At 35.1% G+C, this 19,680-nt stretch overlaps 2 protein-coding genes across 2 annotated transcripts; one reads left to right on the forward strand and one right to left on the reverse strand.

Annotated features, from left to right (window-relative positions):
* The first annotated feature begins 4,156 nt into the window (after nucleotides 1–4,156).
* LOC126977326 (tax1-binding protein 3 homolog) lies at nucleotides 4,157–15,275 on the forward strand. The gene is made up of 3 exons (XM_050826101.1): nucleotides 4,157–4,337; nucleotides 4,425–4,553; nucleotides 10,469–15,275. Exons 1-3 carry the CDS (start codon nucleotides 4,284–4,286, stop codon nucleotides 10,655–10,657), a joined length of 372 nt encoding a protein of 123 aa, XP_050682058.1. The 5' UTR covers nucleotides 4,157–4,283; the 3' UTR covers nucleotides 10,658–15,275.
* On the reverse strand, nucleotides 15,272–17,371 carry LOC126977327 (NADH dehydrogenase [ubiquinone] 1 alpha subcomplex subunit 5). The gene is made up of 3 exons (XM_050826102.1): nucleotides 17,204–17,371; nucleotides 16,949–17,110; nucleotides 15,272–15,521 (listed from the first exon to the last, which is right to left on the reverse strand). The coding sequence occupies exons 1-3, from the start codon at nucleotides 17,219–17,221 to the stop codon at nucleotides 15,345–15,347; spliced, it is 357 nt and encodes a 118-aa protein (XP_050682059.1). The 5' UTR covers nucleotides 17,222–17,371; the 3' UTR covers nucleotides 15,272–15,344.
* Nucleotides 17,372–19,680: the final 2,309 nt, after the last annotated feature.

The following is a 19,680-nucleotide window of genomic DNA, read 5'->3' on the forward strand; positions in this document are numbered from 1 at the left end:
CTACTCGGCCTTTTTAGCAACCTTTATGTTTTGAGGTTAGTTCACATTATTTTTATTTTCAAGAGAATGTTCTGCTACCGTTTACCGTGAGATATCTCTCTCCCTATCCCCTTTCACCTCCCTCCACCTGCGACACGATACAAAATGTTAACCTTATAAACAATTCTGAATTTTTACCAAAAAGTTTGTTAAAACAAGTTTCTTCGCCAGTTGAACAGGAGATCAAAAGTGTCCCAAGCCTCGGACCAATTAGCATACTATTGTATTAGGGCCCAAAGGAATACACGTCAAGATACGTACGCCTCTCTTTCGTTTCAACAATCAACTCTTATTTATGGCAACTACCATACGCATGAGTAATAGTGACTGCTTCTGTGGTTACTAATTGTTTTGAGTAGGTACTTACAATAAAGAGTATAATAATGTATAGAGAAAAGAGAGACCTCCCTACGCATTATGAGCTGTCTATTTGAAGACTAGCGCCATCTGGAAATTGGTCCCGAAAATAACTATATATAAGCTGGAAATTATAAAATTAATTTCTAATGTTGTGACGCAATTAAATAACTAACTCTACTTTTTAATGTAGGTATTGCAATTTTTTACCATGTTGAAATTGCGCGTAGAGTTAGTTATTTAATTTTGCCACAACATAGAACATAAAGGATAGGATTAAGTAGTATTGGTATGAGTAATTGAAGTAATTGGGAGGGAGAAATAAAAAGCAATGTTTGCATATTATTTTTTATTTTTAAAATATTTATGTTTATCATAATATTGTTGGGCAGCTGTTTTTGTTTCGTCTTCAACCACATATGTTAATTTTCCTGACAAAATTCGATTAATAGATCTGCACCAACTATACAAAATAACATTTATAGTTGTGTTATTAAAATATTGTTTCAACTTTTCTTTATGTGTGGTGCAATTAAAAGGATAATCTACCATCACATCTGCTATTTATATAATATCCTTTTTCATATTTTTTTTGGGTATATCTGTTTTTAAGATCCCAGTATAATTTGAATGTCATGGAAGCAATTTTCTAATTCTTGATTTGGATAACATAACCATTTTTTATTATTGTATTCTTTTGCTTTTATATAATCATTGTTATTTCTATCATTTTTGAACTTTTTGATTCTTGCAACTGCATACTTTAAAAATAATTTAGCTGGTTTCTTAAATTTCATAGCAAAATGTTGAAACACATTGCTGCTGGACAAATCTTCAGCACCTTCAAAGACCTTTCGAATTTCTTATTATGTTTAATTTCTTATGTTTGTTGTAATATTACATCAATGCCCGCCATCATCAGGTGTGCTACTCCCTAACTTTGCTGACTCACATACTACAAAATAAATGATGGGCCATTACAAAAATCTTGCTGATTTTTGTACCCAGCTCCAAGACTATGAGGGAACTACTTTGCCCACCCAGACAAAAGATAATAAATTATGCCAAATTTCATACAAATTTATTCAGCACTTTTTGGATAAAAAAGTATAAAAACAATATTTTTAAAAGAAATCAGAATCTTTTCCATTTGTAATGTTAGTATAATAATATTAATACCTTTTCCAGCTGTTCTTTTAGGCTTGCTAATAACACTATAATTATGTTCCAGCATCAAGCACATTGCTGAAGCAAATTGGTGAGATGCATCTGAAATTGGAAATAATACTTATTTATTTATTTATTCTTATGTATTTTGTTATCCACTTTGTTTTCTTTAATTCACTCTGACACACTTTGTCAGAGTGAATTTTAACTATACTTTTCAAATAATTTCAATTGGATGATAATGGAGAAAAATTAAAATAAAACCAAAAATCAAATCATAATGAAGTAGCACTCAGAAAAGGGCAGCAATTCTTAAGAGTCTAGAGCTCAAATTAAGTCACAAGTTGAAATAAGCTGTCAAACAAAACCATTATAGAAAAAAGACATACCGACACTACTCGCAAAATTTAAAATTATAAAATTTTGGTGTTATTTTTGTTTATGGTTTAGTTGTGTATAATAGATAGAAATATATTATATAATATTTTGGTATGTGTTCAAAACAAAATATAATCATTAATAATATATATATTATAATTGATAATAGCCAAAATAATAATAGATTAATGATTATTTGTACGCCACAGCATGCGGGTTAGGAATGGAGAACTTTTATTGTGATTTGTAAAATCTGATGTAAATGAAATGAAATTATGAAGACTATATTATATGAAAACATGACATTAAGATCAAGATCAAATGTGGGATTTGCAATCAATAACATTTTATGGGCCCAAGATTTAAAAACTACAACCAAGATATACATCAAAATTTTGTATGTGTATGTCCATAAATATCAATAATTTTAAGAGGATACATAAAAGATAGGGTATTAAAAGCAGAACAAAATCAAATTGTCAATGCCCATTTCTAGGCTAAATTTTGACAGATTTTATACTTAGAGACAATGTTAAATCATACAATAAAATTTATTATTTAATACCCTGAGGGTGGCCGCTCCATGCCATTTCTGTGGTATCATTAAGAATGTCATTTATGTTATAGTAACCTTTACAACACACACATTTATTAATAATTACAATACTCTTTTGGTATAAATTATATCATGATAGGTCAATTTTCATTTAAAAGAATGGACATGAGTTATCTGCCACTTCTTCTCATCTCAAGCTTTTTCAAAGTAGTGATAAATGGAAAAATGTATTATTTTTGACATTCATTATATATAATAAAGTGTATAAAATATTGTAAATAAGTTTTAAATGTTATTTACCTGAACAGTCTTGCTGTATTATTGTAGGCAGTAAGTGTTGTGTGGATGAAGCTTGTCCTAAGATTACTTGACTCTGAACTTGTCCTGAAAATTAATGTGAATATGTAAAGATTATGTTTTATCAATTTAATGATTTACACTGATAATGAACCAGTTTCAGCTAGAAATGCAACCATTGAATTTTGTAATCACAAGTGTGTAAGAAAATCAGGTGTTTCCAGAATGATACAATATACGTTCAAAAAAACCATCAATTCATCAAAGATTCTTAGAGGTCACTAAATCTGACAGAATAAGCAATAGAATCGAATATTAACTCAATATGTGTTAAGTTAGGGGACTTACCAGGCAGATGAAGCATCGGAACTGCCAATGTGCTTAGCCGTTGATTACGATTTCTGTGTCTGTCTGAAAAGTGTATATCACAAATTCACTTCATCTTATAATATTCAAAATCAGATGTTTCAGGGTTTCTACCAACAAGACTGACCCAAATTTTAAACTGCTCAGGAAATTTGACAGCATCTCTGAAATGATGCATTGGAATCTCTGAAAATAATAAGCAATATTATTAAATAAATTGGGTGACTATTAAAGCCATCAGACAAATTGTGATAACCTAGTGTTATGACCATTGGGCTACTATTAGATTTTTTACTCATATATTGACTTTTCTCTTGATGAAAACGGTGTCAGAAGCCAGCACAACTGTCAATTATTATTAAATGTGTTAAACCATTTAAGTCAGGGGGAGTCTGAAGTCTGACATAAGGTGATGTGAGGCATTGGAGTTTGATCTTTGGGGCAAGATACAGAAAACTGGTATGTTTATAATAGTGTTAACCATGATTGCAAATTCAATCTACGGACCGGTAGTAGAACCAACCTTATATGATACTTTATGTATCACAAGATTAGTCAATAAACTATACTGTTAAGATTTAAGAGAATAATTTACTTACCACGGAGCGCACAACCGAAAGCAAAGTACACCAAAGTTCATAAATTCCACAAAAAAAAAGTGTATCTATCACAGAATAAGGTGATTTTTGGAGTGAATTTGCAACAGCTAGGCGGAGGAACACAAGGCTCGACTCGACGCACTTACACTTCGATTTCAAGACCAAAAATATGCAAAATGGAACACGAGAGCTACATACATACGCAAACGCTAGAAGTAGCCGCCATTTTATGACAAGTGGGCACTGGGCAGGTTTCAAAGCGAGTGACAGCTGACAGAGCTTTAATTTTGGGGCCAACTAACAGATGGCACTACAGTTTTCTGAAAACGTCACTTTAAGGCGACTGACCCCTGACTTACATTTTACGTCCTCTTTGTTGTGTTGTGCTTCGGGAGTTCGGGCTTACATTACAAATAAATGTCATAGATCCTATTGTGGATTGAAGAAAATAAAGTTTAATTAATTTATGTCTTTGTACAGAATATTTATTTAAATCAGTAAAAAGGGAATTAAAACAAATCATCATGGCGAAAATGGCTTTTCAGCATCAAGCCGGTACGGCTATGGAATGTCTTAGTGTAAGTTTGTGATTACAGCCACTCCTATTCCGAAATCCAAATGTCCCCCTGCCGTTCTAATTTTTTTATGTGTTGTATTTACCTTAGATTCCGATAACACTTCAAAAAGAGGCTGGTATAGACCCAGATGGTCGTGAAGTAATGAAGTGTGGTTTCAAAATTGGAGGTGGTATTGATCAAGATTACCGTAAAAGCCCTCAGGGGTATACTGACAATGTAAGTTCTATTGTAACTATTATAAATATTTTTTTTTATGGTATGTGCTAATAAATGATATATATTTACGATTTCTTAAAATAATTAAGTTATTTGCCTCATTCTGAGGTTGTACATAATACATCCTGGCAGTTTGGCCTAGAAACATGTTAGAGTGAACATTTTTAACTATCTAAGATAGAAGATAAACTGAATGAATTAAGAAAATATGGAAGTGGCACCCAAAAAATGATGTAATTTATATTTAAAGGATACTCAGAATTCTCAAATTCAGGTACCAAAATCTAAACTTTAACCCATTGATTTACTCACAGATTTTTTCCAATAGATGTGAAAAATTATTGACTTGAACTTTAACTTGCAATATATGCAATGACTACAGTTGTGCCCGTATACTTAACTTTTCTGTTCCGGGAAACTCTGATTGTGCGCAGTATGCCTCAGATCCAGATGATTTTGGTGCTCACACAGCATTCTTTCAATGCCTATTATTTTATGTATATTAATAGATTCCTTATAATTAGGATGATTTGAATGAATGTATCTGACAGCTATTGAAACAAGCTATAAGATCATGCAAAATAAACCATCTTATAAACAAAATAAGGCCTAGAATTTGGTGAGGGAGTAATGTGTGGTGGTGCAATCTCCGTTTTGGTGTATCTGAAAAATCAAGTGTGATTTCTGCTGAACAATACATCCCATGGCTTGTTCTAGCTTGTTGCTTCTCTAGCTATTGAAATTAAAAAGCATCCTAACAATTTTAATAGGGAGGATAGTTTTAGACTAGCGCAAACATGAAATCCCGTGGTCTCACTCTGCAGTACAAATGCAACAAATAGACCCGAAAGTATGGATGTCGTCTGTAATGTGTGTCCTGATTTAGGGAATCAAAGACCAAAACTAATTAGGTGCCATGTGGACAGATGGATGTATTAGTAGTGTGAAGTGTCAAGAGTTTCTTGCTGCCTGCTAATTAAACATATATTGTGAAAACCCGTCATAATAATTACAATGTTAACGTCCCGTGATGATAAAAGTTCAAAAAACATTTATTCAATTAGGCTTAAACTAGGCGCTTTTGAATTGTCTCTATATATATTTCTTTTAAATTACTGAATTTGCCACGTAATGATTATTTAGTCATTCATTACATTACTGAATTTGTCATATAGCCCTGCCCTTGCACCTTCAGATTTCCACCTGTTTGTTTCCACCTCTACAGAATTCTGTAGCTAGTGTCTCAGGGTTAAATCAAAAGAGTACTGTCAAACCTACTTGTTCCGTTTCTTTGATCCGAAGTCCTAAAACACGCGATCTTCAGCAACGCGTTCATGACTTCAAGATGGAAAAGACATCAAGCAAAAAAGCACATATTATATACTGTAATTAAATGTAAATAAACTTTTATAACTATGGTCCTTATGAGAAGGCTCATGGTCGCTCAGAGGGCAATGGAGAGGAGTATGCTCAGAGTTTCCTTGCGAGTTCGAATCAGAAATGAGGAGATCCGTAGGAGAACCAAGTAACCACCGACATAACCCAATGATTGCGAAACTGAGGTGGCAGTGGGCAAGGCACATAGTTTGTCGGACAGATGGCTGTTGGGGCAGTAAAGTCCTCGAATGGCGACCACGTACTGGAAGACGTAGTGTTGGTAGGCGGTAGTCCCCCACAAGATGGACCGACGATCTGGTCAAGATCGCCGGAATACGTTGGATGAGGGGCACCGAAAGACCAATCAATAATCATCATGGAAATCTTTGGGGGTCGCCTTTGTCCAGCAGTGGACGTCTTCCAGCTGATGATGATGAAACCTTTATAAAAAAATGTATTGACGTTTTCATATTAAATATGAAGAAACTTTTTCCCTCAACCTAAATATACAACATAGAAATAAACTGACACAACAAAACTAGGCACCAGATAGGCCTGATCTACCAGCGGCGATCATCCAGTGGGAGGCTCCTTCGCACAGGATGCCTGCTAGATTATGGGTACCTCAACGGCTCCTATTACTGCCGTGAAACAGTTATGTGTAAACATTATTTTTCAGTCTGAAGGGTCTGTAGCTAGTAAAAAATTTTTAGTGAAAAAATAAGATTGCAAAAGATAGAACATCCTATACAAACAAGAGCCATAATTCAGAACCGGTGGTCGATTCTCCGGGCCTGCAACGTGTACGGCGAACGAACTGCCGATTACCTAATACCTCGCTTGCTAAATGAGCTGCCCTTCATTTAAATACTAAAGATTAATTACAGACTGAAAGATTATCTATTAAAAAAACTATAGCAGCTAAGAGAATTTGAACCTGCTAAGTTATATTTATAAATTATATTTATTCGTTTTTATGTCTTTGAAAATATTTTCACTGTTGTTAATTTAATTTATAGCTTAAGTTGTGACGTATTATTAAGTAGTTATTAGCATTAGTTTTGTGTTTACTTGTTTGGTTGGGTTTTTTTTAGATGCTAAGTTGACCTAATTTTTATATCAGTATATGTAATATGATAAATAAATAAAAAAAAATCTTTCCTAACTAAGTAGGTTGGATCTATCTAACTATCTGCAACTAATGTAGGTTTGACTAGAAAGAATATTGATTTAAAATTAAGATTACATACATATTTATATTATAGAAAAAACTGAGTTATTTTTATAAGATTACCTTATACCTAGGTGGCTACACTTATAGGTAATGAAGTCAAGCGATAAAAAGAGAGGCAACTTTTTGCCCTGTAATTTCCCCGGGGCGTAAAAAGAATAGGGGAGTCCCAGGCCCATGGGTGTCGTAAGAGGCGACTAAGGGCTTTTTAGAAGTGGGAGGGTCAAGCTGATGTCTTATGACGTCAGCATAATCGGGCCAGACTCGTCCATATTAATTACAACACTCGCACAGAATACCGGCGTGAAGTAGCGGCTTAGTGCCGCTATGTTTCGCATAGGTTAGTGTCGAGGACCGGAGGCCATCCCTTCCCCCTCCCCCCAACAAAATATGAGAGCGGTCTTGAAAAAGAAATTAGCCCAGGAGGGTACCGGCTCTACCAGAGCCGGAGAATCCCTCCGCGAGCACTCTCCCTCGGGCTGCCCTTCGTATTCTGGGGAGGGCACAGAACCGCGCATGACCGAGGACAAACGAGGCAGTAACACTCAGGCACCCCGCTCCACGCTCAACGTGGATTTTTACAATATCAGGGTAATTCACTCCAATTTAAACGCCGTCCACCACCACCTTGAGACGGCGCAGCCGGCCTTATGTTTCCTTACGGAGACGCAGATATCTCGACCTAGCGGTACGTCATATTTAACGTACCCCGGGTACAAAATTGAGCACAATTTTTTGCCTCATGCCGGGGTATGTGTGTACGTTAGTGAGGATATCTGCTGTCGCCGTCTCGGCAATTTTGAGGGTAGGGACCTGTCCACTCTCTGGCTGCGCGTTGATTTAGAGGATCGCGTCCGCATCTATGCGTGTGTCTACAGGTCCCATAGTGGTAACGCAGCAACCGATCAACTCATGGGCTGCGTACAATCGGCAATTGACGACGTGCTTGCACAGATTCCCTCCGCTGAAATCGTAGTCTTGGGTGATTTCAACGGGCACAATGCCGAATGGCTTGGATCACGTACCACAGACTACGCAGGGCGATCTGTGCATAATTTTGCATTGGTGTATGGGCTGTCCCAATTGGTTGAGTAGCCAACGCGGCTCCCGGATGTGGATAGCCACACGCCGTCCTTATTAGATCTTCTGCTGACTACACATCTCGATGGTTATCAGGTCTTTGTCGACGCCTCTCTCGGAACGTCCGACCATTGCCTGGTCAGGAGTGTAGTGCCTATCCGACGTCAACGTCGCAGACCACCAGCGACCCGCCACGTTTGGCACTACAAGTCAGCAGATTGGGATAGGATGCGTTCCTTTTTTGCATCCTACCCTTGGGAAAAGGTTTGTTTCCCTTCTGATGATCCTAGTGCCTGCGCCGTTGCAGTAGCCGATGTGATACTACAGGGCATGGATATTTTTATACCAAGCTCTGTAGTACCGACCGGTGGCAGATCACAGCCCTGGTTCGATGCGTCAGTTAAAGCAGCATCTGACTGCAAAAAACAGGCGTATCGAACTTGGGTTGCGGCGCTGGGCACAAAGGATCCGAACTGCAAAGTTCTTAAGAGCCTTATAACCGTGCCTCCAGATTTTTTAAGCGGCAAATCGCCCGTGCGAAATCGAAGCACGTCGTCGAAATCGGCGAGCAGCTTTCCAGTTACCGTGTTCCGGACACGCAAGTTCTGGTCGTTGTCGAAAGCTGCTCTTGGTAACTTCAACCAGCCGTCCCTGCCGCCTTTGCACATGAGAAATGACACCCTGGCCCATACGGCAAAAGAGAAAGCTGATCTCCTTTGCGCTCTTTTTGCCGCCAACTCGACTCTTGACGACAACGGAAAAACACGGCCGACCATCCCGCGGTGTCAGAGCTATGCCTGAAGTACAGTTCAGACAGAAAACTGTTAGGCAAGCTCTGTTTTCGTTGGACGTCAGGAAGTCGAGCGGGCCGGATGGCATTTATCCAATCGTGCTTAGAAAGTGTGCCCCTGAGTTGACGCCGGTGCTAACGCGTTTATTCCGGCACTCTTATTCCAAAGGCGTAGTCCCTGACTCATGAAAGTCAGCCCTTGTCCATTCGATCCAAAATAGGAGACAGTTCGGATCCGGCAAACTACAGGCCTATTGCTATTACCTCCCTGCTCTCCAAAATCATGGAGAGCATAATCAGCCGCCAGCTCTTGGTATATCTAGAAGGTCACCAGTTATAGGCTATTGAAAGCAAGGGGGAAGGCCTGGCAGTTAGCCTGGATATAGCGAAGGCCTTTGATCGTGTATGGGACAAGGCGCTCCTCTCAAAACTTTCATCATTTGGGCTTCCCGAGAGGCATATCTTCGACAACACTTCCCTTAAAGCCTCGCCTAGTATCGGAATACTGGGTCTCGAAATCTCGAGCGATTGCCAATTTCGTGGCCATCTGGAGGGCTAAGCCAAATTGGCTTCGAAGAAGCTGGGCTTCATAAATAGAGCACGGCAATACTTCAAGCCGGCCCACATTCTAGCGCTCTACTAAGCGCAGGTCCGGCCACACATGGAGTATTGCTGTCATCTCTGATCTGGCGCACCCCAGTATCAGCTCGATCCATTTGACCGCGTGCAACGCAGAGCAGCTCGAATTGTCGGGGATCCAGTGCTCTGCGAAAGGCTGGATCACTTGGCGTTGCGAAGAGACGTCGCTTCATTGTGTGTCTTCTACCGCATTTATCACAGGGAGTGTTCCGAAGAGCTGTTTCACCTGATTCCTGCCGCCGTATTCCACCTTCGCACGACACGCCACAAGTTAGGATATCATCCCCACCATCTGGATGTGTGGCGGTCCTCCACAGTGCGGTTTTCAAGGAGCTTTCTTCCTCGTACTACAACGCTGTGGATTGAGCTTCCTTGTGCGGTGTTTCCGAGACGATACGACATGGGTAACTTCAAAAAATACACCTTCCTCAAAGGCCGGCAACGCTCTTGTGATTACTCTGGTGTTGCAAGAGAATGTGGGCGGCGGTGATCACTTAACACCAGGTGACACGTACACTCGTTTGTCCTCCTATTCCATAAAAAAACTTCTAGGTGAATTAAAATTTAGGTTAATAGAGCTGTGTGATGTACTATTTTCATCATTTATTGGTCCTACTGGAAGATCAGCACTGGTTGCTATAGCTACCAGCATTATGCTGTCGTATGACCAATTTGTGACAAACACTAACATGTTATTTGTTTTGTATATATTTGTTCAATTTTATTATGTAAATATTGTGCTTGTTGCAAATAAATATATTTCAATTATATTATATTTAATTCAAATGTTTGTTATAGGGTATATATGTTACCGAAGTACATGAAGGCAGTCCAGCTGCGAAATCTGGTTTAAGAATGCATGATAAAATTCTTCAGTGTAATGGATATGACTTTACCATGGTAACACATAAAAAAGCTGTCAGTTATATCAAAAAACATCCAGTGTTAAATTTGCTTGTTGCAAGAAAAGGGGTTACATCAACATGAGCAAATTTTGTATCGGTAACAGTCACTGCTTATGATCCATCTGCGTTTTAGAATTAATCGTACCAAAATCAAATCATCACTGTTACTATCTTTGCTGTTAAGTAAAAAATAATTCAAAATTGTATTTGACGAACACTGTTTTGTTGCTCATACATGATGGTGAATGAAGTAATTTTTCTGCTAAATCCGATGAAATGTTGACCTATTTAAAAGTCATGATAACAATTAGAAGTATTTATTGCATTTATCAATTATTTTAATATCTGTAGTAAGTAAATCATGTACAGAATTTAAAATAATATTAATAGGGAAAACATGACAGTACTCTATAGTTAAGTTTATGAGGAAAATAAGAAAAAATGCTATCTGTCATTAGATTTGTGAGTTAATATGTTGTGTTGTGTTTAAGTGTTGGAAACTTATTGTACGATGGTTTCCCCAACTCGCTTCTTAATTCGATTGAGGTCAAAAATTAAGTAAATTCCTAAACTGACATAGAATATATTATAGCATCATACTTGTGTCTAAAACTCTGCCCGAGTCAGTATATTATCTGTGTGCTGTCTATAGGGAATTTTCAAAGATATTTCTTTCTGCAGTTTGGTTAAAAGATTTGCAAAGTAATGGATAATTTCATCTGAAAATTTGAGCAGAAGAAGATACCTTGTTCATCCACTCTGTATATCACAGGACTATATTAGATTCCAGATTATTGCCCCGATTTTCCTGCGGCTAAAAGATGCTTTGGAACTAAATTCTATCACCTGTAGGCCTGACAAATTACCATTAAAATTGTACATAATTATAGATACCACTTTAGACACCCATTTCATTCATTCCTCAATTCTCAGTGGTGCTTGGCAAACATTACAACAATTTTCACTTAAAGCAGCAGCTAAGAACAGGGATCTAGATTCTAGCTCAAGTCGAAGCACACTTAATTTTTTTAGCTATCCGTTTACCTCGGATCTTTCCCTGATGGTGAGTTTTAGCAGCTCGTTCTAATCGCGACACATGATATTCTTAAAGCTTTCTTATCTTAACTTATGTCACTGTGAGCACTTCAATCTCCTTCGACATAAACCCCACAAACACCCGTTCTTTATCCTATGTCTACATGCAATCCTCAGCATTCTGTAACAAATTTGGAAGGCCTTTGCATCTCCTTTGTCAGGGGTCGGCAAGTAGTTTGAGGTGGGGTCTGAACACTGTGGGAAAATTTTAACGAGGTCCAGAAAAAACAACTGATAATAATTAAGTGCTACCTATTTATTGTATGGTCTTAAATAAAATTTTGAATTATGAAATACAAGGCCTAAAATTAATGTGAGAAACTGCACCGACGGTCTTAAGCCAGTTTTTTATAGTTTAGTATTAATTTGTACCTGATATACAATATATTACAATATTTTTCGGTCCGAGGTTGTATCTATCGCGGTCCGCTTGTTGGTGGCCCTTGGTCTATGCATTAACTCTGTGCAACAGGACAGTCAAATCAAATCAAATCAAAACAAAATCAGTTTATTCACGTAGGTCACGGAAATGACACTTATGAATGTCAAAAAATATATTTTTCTTATTGAATCTACCGCTACTTCGTAAAGGGTTGAGCTAATAAGAAGTAGCAAGAAACTCATTGCCACTCTTTTATATCAAGATTTACATTTAAGTACATCGATTTACAAATCATTTCAAATTACAATATAATATCTAAAATGTAAAATGATGAGTCAATATTGACCACACTGATTGCTTACAATTTCCTCAAGTCTTTCTGCTGTACCTATCTGAAAAGATGAAACCATAGGCATATCAAATGTAATTGTTTTTTTTTCTGTTGATGATAATTCCTTCACTTCTTTTAGAAGAGGTGTAATAAAAGGCAGCCTTGCCGATATATGGTAAAATCTGCACATCTTTTGTCCATTAGGCCTCAACGCATACTTTAGTAACACATTGCAAATATAGATTTTGTACGACTGTGATTTGAGTCCAAGCAAAGCTTATTCTTTTAGAAAGTTGAACGAGTATTTCATGTTTCACTCTGTCAAAATTTGTGAATTAAAGCATACACAGGAAGATTCGTGTATCAACAATATTGTATGAGTACCTGGAAAACTAAATAACCATTGCATGTTCCAAGACACTATACATTTTGTAATGGGTAATTTTTAGACAGATTTTCAGCACAGAATATTGTTCTGTAGTGGCTACATCTTGTGAAGCCAGCTGTTAAAAGGAGAAAATAAATACACATATAAATCCTTCTTGGAGACAATTTGTAAAAGATATTTGTGACAATAATAGTATTTTTCTTGGCAGTACCGGATAAGTCTTTCCCCATAGTAGTCCCCGTAGTTTCTTTAATTCAACATTCCAGCTATAGAACTGGTTTCCCAGATCGTGGTTTTTCTTCGTACCAATCATGGTTTTCTTTACTTAAACATTTCTGTACTTATGGAAGGCATAGTGACACACCACTTTAGTAAATAGTTAATATTCTGAATATTCATTATTTTTATGTCAATCATTATTATAATGTTAATATTAAATAACAATATTGGTGAACAGTATTCCAGCTTTTTTAAATACTGTAATTAGGTTTAGGAAGTAAGGTATTAAGAAAACTTAAATCAAATATTTACTAAATACCACATCAATAGAAGGCAACAATACCTATGGTGTGATTCAACTTAGTCTTTTTATAATTAAGTATTTAAGAAGAGGTGATTTTATAAAGTTATTTATTGTTTAGTGTTTTTGTAAGATGTATATTATGATATTATTTAAAATTATACTTATAAGTTAAGTTTGTGTTGGTAACATTCTTTAAGTGTAATATTATAGTTACCATTTTGTCATACTATACTTTAATTAGGTGTTAAGTTAAATAAGATCCCCATAAAATATTATACGTAGTAAGAAACATCCTAACTATAATGTCATCCAATTTACCATTGAAGTAGACATCGGAGTTTCAAAACTGCAGAGTTGAACAAACTTAAGATTTATGGACCATGTACCGTAGGGTTACCATCTCTTTGTCGGTCAAAAATAGCAGTTCTAAAATAATGACCCTGAAAACATAGATTATGTATAGTAAGTTCATTTATATATTATTTTCATTTCATTCATTATGTATGAATACATGAAAAATCATTAGATTCCAAAATCGGTACATTATGTCTTGAAACAATATTTTTTGCCACTTTTTTATAATTATTCATTTATAAAGAATGCCTCATAGCTACTTACTTTTGATGCCTTTGAAATATATTCGTTTCACCTGCTATATATTTTTTTCAGAAATATAGTAATCGGGCCCCTAATTCAGTAGGATACTTTATTAAATAGTAGAGTTGGCAGCACTAACCATGCATCATTGGACTGTTGGCTTTTGGGGTGGTTTACCCATTGGGGTAAGAGTGCTTAACTCCAAGGGCACAAATTTTCAAGATTTAAATCTTGCATCATTCATAAACTTTGGTACAAATGAAAATTGTATATATTTTAGAGAAATTATCAATAAAAAAATCACACTAGTCTTAAAAATTGTCAAAACTAAAAACTGTTTAAAATTGTTCTAACTGTAATTTAAAACAGTCAGCAGATAGTAACATATTGTGTTTGTATTTACAAGATGTGTATGCTATTTTAGACGAAAATGTGTTCACACAGATTTTTTTTAATTTTTTGGGTGTAATAGTGATAGTATAACAATTAAGTTTAGATTTGAAAGAGCGACATTTTAAGTCAATTACCTAATACGCAAATATTGGGATTGAGCAGAGATAGAGAGTTGAAAAACACATACAAGATTTATCAACAATACGTAACTCGAACGGTTGGCTTAGTTGGAAGAGCTCTCGCACCTAACGCGAGGGTTCGCGGGTCTGCGAGTCCCACATCATTCATAAATTTTGTTTTCAAATTTTATTTGTGTAATAGTGACTTTAGTCATCAAATTAACTAAACAATGGGATTTTATGTACATACAATGAAGTTACATATTGTGTAGAATATACTGTTATGAAATGTTTTAAAATATTTATATATTTATAATATTTTGTAGTATGTTGTGTAGTATTCCTTTATAAAATGTTGAGGTGTGATGTGCCAAATTGAAACCTCTGTATAATTTTGCATTTACATTTTTTTTAAATTAAGTGATGATGGAAACTGAATTTGTACCACAGATGTTACATACATTACAAGTACCCACAATTATATAAAATGATTTAATATCTGTGGAAGTATCCACACAGATACAAGTTTATTTCATTCATGGGGATACATTTTGGAATACCTATGGGAAGAGTGAATTTATTTTTAGCATATGACTGCTTTACTACACATATGTGGTGATATGTAAAGTTATCGTTTTACTTAGATTGTACTAATTTTGAGATAAAATATAGCAGTATTTGGACTTATTATTTAATTGCTAAGAAAATAAATAATGTGAATAATATATTAAGATGCATTAAAATTTGGCAAATGTATTTGGTTGACACATACATAGGGATAAGATGTTTTCACTTTATACATTGAATATGAAATAGCTATCAATTGAGACTAATTTTTACAATTTCATAATTAATAAAAAGATACAAGGATATTTTCTTGTTTTATTTTAATTTTAACCGAAAACAGTAACACTACAAGAGACTTAATTATCATGAAAACTTTAAGCACTAGTTGGAGGCCAGTCCCACTGTCCTTTGGGTGGCTTGGAAACTAAGGGTTCCCATGGCTTCCAGTTAAGCATTTTCCTGGCCAAGTTCAGCTCATTTTCTGCTTGGATGATTAATTCTTCAGCTTGGCCACAGTTTATTTTTGCTTCTATTTCAAAACTATTTTTTGTCTGAAAAAAATACAATATTACTTCAAAAAGTCATCATCAGCTGGAAGACAAAGGCCTCTCCCAAAGATTTCCACTATGTTCCGTCCTGCGCTGCCCTCATCCAACATATTCCGGCAATCTCAACCAGATCATTGGTCCATCTTGTGGGAGGCCTACCAACACTGCATTTCCGGTATGTGGTCACTATTTGAGGACTTTACTGCCCCAAACTACTTTCAAAAAGTAATATAATGAAACTGGATCTTGATAAATTAAAGGCTTTTAATTTTTGAAAAATAGCCTAAGCTTAAGTAATGGATATCTTTCAAGAATTTAGATTAATAGGGCTGACATGTACATACATATAAAAGCCCCTAAATCAATAAAGAAAAAAAAAAGAATTTAGATTTGTACATGCATCCAATGAAAGGTTTACTCAAATCTGCAAAGCCTAAAGTATGTTAACATTGGTGTTATTTGTTAACATATTTGGTTAAAACTCAGTATCCCATAGCACGAATCATGAGGTAAAAAATATTGTAATTGATAGAGCTTTACGGCCGTTCCCAATATTCAGTCTATCTCTAGTTGTGTCCTCCTTGATATAAAAATAGTAACTGTTGTTGACTTTTCTGTTCCAATAAACTTATCGATGATAACTCACCTTATCTGTAGACTCTGTCTGTCAATGGGAGGATATAGGGAGTATAGCTTACTCGCAATAGAAGTTTGTATGGAAATTTCAATCCAAGCATCCCAATATAAGGCGATAAGAATGACCTATCGGGTATATTGGGACAGCTTCAGATTATTGACAGCTAGTTACTGACAGTAGAAGGTAATAATTTATCTCTATCTGCAGATAGTATATTGAGAACGGCCATAAGTCAACAATTATAATGCTACCACTTTTATTACAAGATAATGCACCATTCCAGATAAAAAAACATTATGACCTAACCTGAAATTATGACTATTTTAAGGGTTGGAACATTTTTATGGTTATAAGAGAAGAAAGGGTAATGCCGACAATTCGTTTGTGGCATTGGTTTAACATAACTTAACCAATTTTTATATATTATTATAGATTATAGTGCTATAACTAATCTTATTGAAAAACAGTAAAATGAAACTTAAGAATTTGTCTGGGCCAGACTAGATGGCTTCTTCAATAATAATTTTTAGAGTAAAATGGCTAGAACCCAGTTGTTGTTTCTTGAAAATGGTGCATTACTTTGTAATATATTATTGTGGAGTAAAGCTCTTTCAAATATAATATGTTTTACTTCTTTCCTTATCATGATTTTTTATACTATTCTGTTTTGTGTTAATAATTCTGTTTTATAGCTATTTTATTTATCATGTCTGACATCTCTATTATACTTATCTTGCTAAATATACTTATTTGATGCCACAAAATAATAAGTTATCATGAAAGAAAAATAAACCTCTTTAAGAACAGCAGCTCTCTCTCTCACAATTTGTTCTGTGGATTTCCTATAAATAGATTCTTCAGGCATTTTTTGTAGAGTTCTTAAAATTTTACCATATAGTGCGCCCAATGTATGGTGGGGATTTGGATTTACTGCTAAACCCATTAGGCCAGTGGTCTGAAAATTATTTGGCATTTTATTGACTGTTTTGTTATGTAATATATAAATAGGTAATAAAATTTTATATTGACTAGAAACTCATAATTTTACCTTTTTAAGCATACCCATTTTATGTTCGTTTTGGTTTCTATTGTGTCATTTAAAAATCAAATAATCACAATTTAATAATAATGGTATTTCGCTCTTCAGGAATTCACAATAATTGAATTGTCAATTGACAATTTGAACGTAGTGCTTAAATTTTCTTTGATTTGACATTCGACCACATTCGACACGAGTCACCAAAGAGTATGTATATCTACGTAATAAGAGGCGTCCCGCCTCTTATTGCCTAAGTAAAAATTAGCTTAGTATGAAACGTGCAGTGATTTGACATAAGTTTGGCGATTGGCGACGAAGTATAATACGGAAGTATCCATAATAAGTTTGAAAGCGAACAGTTGCTTAAATAACATAGTGGATTTCGTCTATCTCCGTTTTTTACAAGATTATAGCCGCCATCTATCTATAGATGACGATCTATCAATGACTGCACGTTTCATACAATCGAGTAAATCGCTTTTTTCTTAGAGAGTTTAGCTGGGCTGACGAGATACGATAATGATTGTGACATATAAATACATAATTATATTATTATGGTTAAAGGTGGTATTTTTCTTTACTCCTATCTCGGAGTTTTGGCTCACTCATTCCGTGTTTCCGTCGCTTAAAGTTTGAGTTGATTGATATGGTTATATATGTGTAGGTACAATATGTACAATTTATAATTATTTGCCATAAATATATCTTCAAAGAATAATATATGGTAGCATAAACATAATTAAGAAAAAAATTTTTAGACATACGGAATGAGACACGAATTGTTATTAAACTTTCTAAGGCTGCGTCCGCACAGACAAGATTAACGCATAGAAAGTCACATTATATAATGTAGTCTGTGAAAGTCGGCAAGCGAATAGCTAAGTATAACGAACAAGAACGAACGTGCGAAAAAATGTCACAAGCGGCCGCACTGCGCGCCGCAAGCTGACCTCTATTTTTTTAGTTACAATTTTCGTTTAGTAGCATTTGATACGATTAGGTAAAAATGTAAATAGGAACAGAATTGGTAAGAAATAGCTGTCTATATATATATACCCAGCAATTTTTTATTTAAAATAAACTAGGCTTTATAAAATAAAACTTCTTTCCTGATTCAGGAATATCTGAAAAAACCGTTAGCTCCATAACTAAAGAAGGCGAAGTTGCTTTAACCACTTTTCAACAAATTTCTACGCCCAGAAAAAAACGCATCTAAGGAAAAAAAAAATATTTTGGATGATTTTGATCTGTATGCAGTTCGAAATAAAATACTTGAAATGTATACCGTCAGAAAGGAGGTACCGACTTTGGGGAATCTGTAAACGCAGAGTTAAAAATTGATATAAATTTTCGTGGAGGTCGTACTACACTATGGAAAATTATACCTACCTACGAAAAAATGCTGTGCGAAACTCTATTTCACTATTTCTTGTGAGAAAGTGAAAAACGTTTGATAGCTATGAATGACCGTTTGTCTAAAACGCAAATAGATTACTTTATTTCCGATTAAGATAATTATCCGGATGAATATATTGTGGTTATTACTGTGTAACTAACTAATACAATAACAAATGACAGCTTACAATTAATGAACTTTGCTCCTGACGGAAATCTCCCGATCACTTAATTGTTTTTTATTTTAAAATAATATTATTAGATAGGGATATTCTTAAAGATATGTAAAAGTATAGTCTTACATTAAATAACAAAGCGAACGGAAATTAATATAATAAGATAGGTATATTTTTTTTATCATCGGAATTCGAATAATAAAACTATTAAAATAACTTGTCGTATTATTTCTACTCTTCTACCCGATACTATTCATTCACTGCATAAAAACCATTAAGTTCAATCGTTCATGCGTACGATGAATCCCATTGGTACGAATTATCTCTCGGGACGAGCTGGTTCGCTGTACGCCACATTTGTTAGGAAGTTAGGAAAAACAGACTATAATAATAAATATATCACACTGATGTAATTATTATCGAAAATTAACCTTTGAATATAAAAATTAAAATTTGGTTAGCAAATTTCTGTAATGACTCCAAATATAAATGCGTTCAACCGTCCCGATAACAAAAGATCTTATTACAAACTTTACGTTCAAATCATTATATTGTAAGAAAAAAAAAATCATCAATACCGTAAAATTTAACTTGATTGAGGGAGTCATAGAAGCTAAATATGGCAATATAACGCTCAGGTTAGCTAACCTAACGGCTAGAGGTAAAATAACTGTGAACGCACTGTACTTGTCTTAAATAGTAAACAAATATGGAGTACAGAGAACCAGTTCCTACCAAGAGATAATTCATAGAGATGGGGATCATCGAACGAATGATTGACTGAACACAGAAATAATGGATTTTATTATTATATACCTAAAAAATGCATATAAGCGATCGGGATATTTCGTCAGGAGTGAAAATCGTTATTCCAATATAATAAAGTGTTCAGTACTATACGGAATGAGAATAATT

Source organism: Leptidea sinapis, chromosome 44, assembly GCF_905404315.1.
Source record: "Leptidea sinapis chromosome 44, ilLepSina1.1, whole genome shotgun sequence".
Lineage (NCBI taxonomy): Eukaryota > Metazoa > Arthropoda > Insecta > Lepidoptera > Pieridae > Leptidea > Leptidea sinapis.

What these genes read in the sequence shown, in the direction of transcription:
- LOC126977327 (XM_050826102.1), bottom strand. An exon ending in GAGCTGCTGTTCTTAAAGAG is followed by an intron (nt 15,522 to 16,948) that starts GTTTATTTTTCT and finishes TATTTTTTTCAG; the next exon opens with ACAAAAAATAGTTTTGAAAT.
- LOC126977326 (XM_050826101.1), top strand. Translation starts at nt 4,284, where the DNA reads ATGGCGAAAATGGCTTTTCAGCATCAAGCCGGTACGGCTATGGAATGT. An exon ending in CGGCTATGGAATGTCTTAGT is followed by an intron (nt 4,338 to 4,424) that starts GTAAGTTTGTGA and finishes TATTTACCTTAG; the next exon opens with ATTCCGATAACACTTCAAAA. An exon ending in CTCAGGGGTATACTGACAAT is followed by an intron (nt 4,554 to 10,468) that starts GTAAGTTCTATT and finishes TGTTTGTTATAG; the next exon opens with GGTATATATGTTACCGAAGT.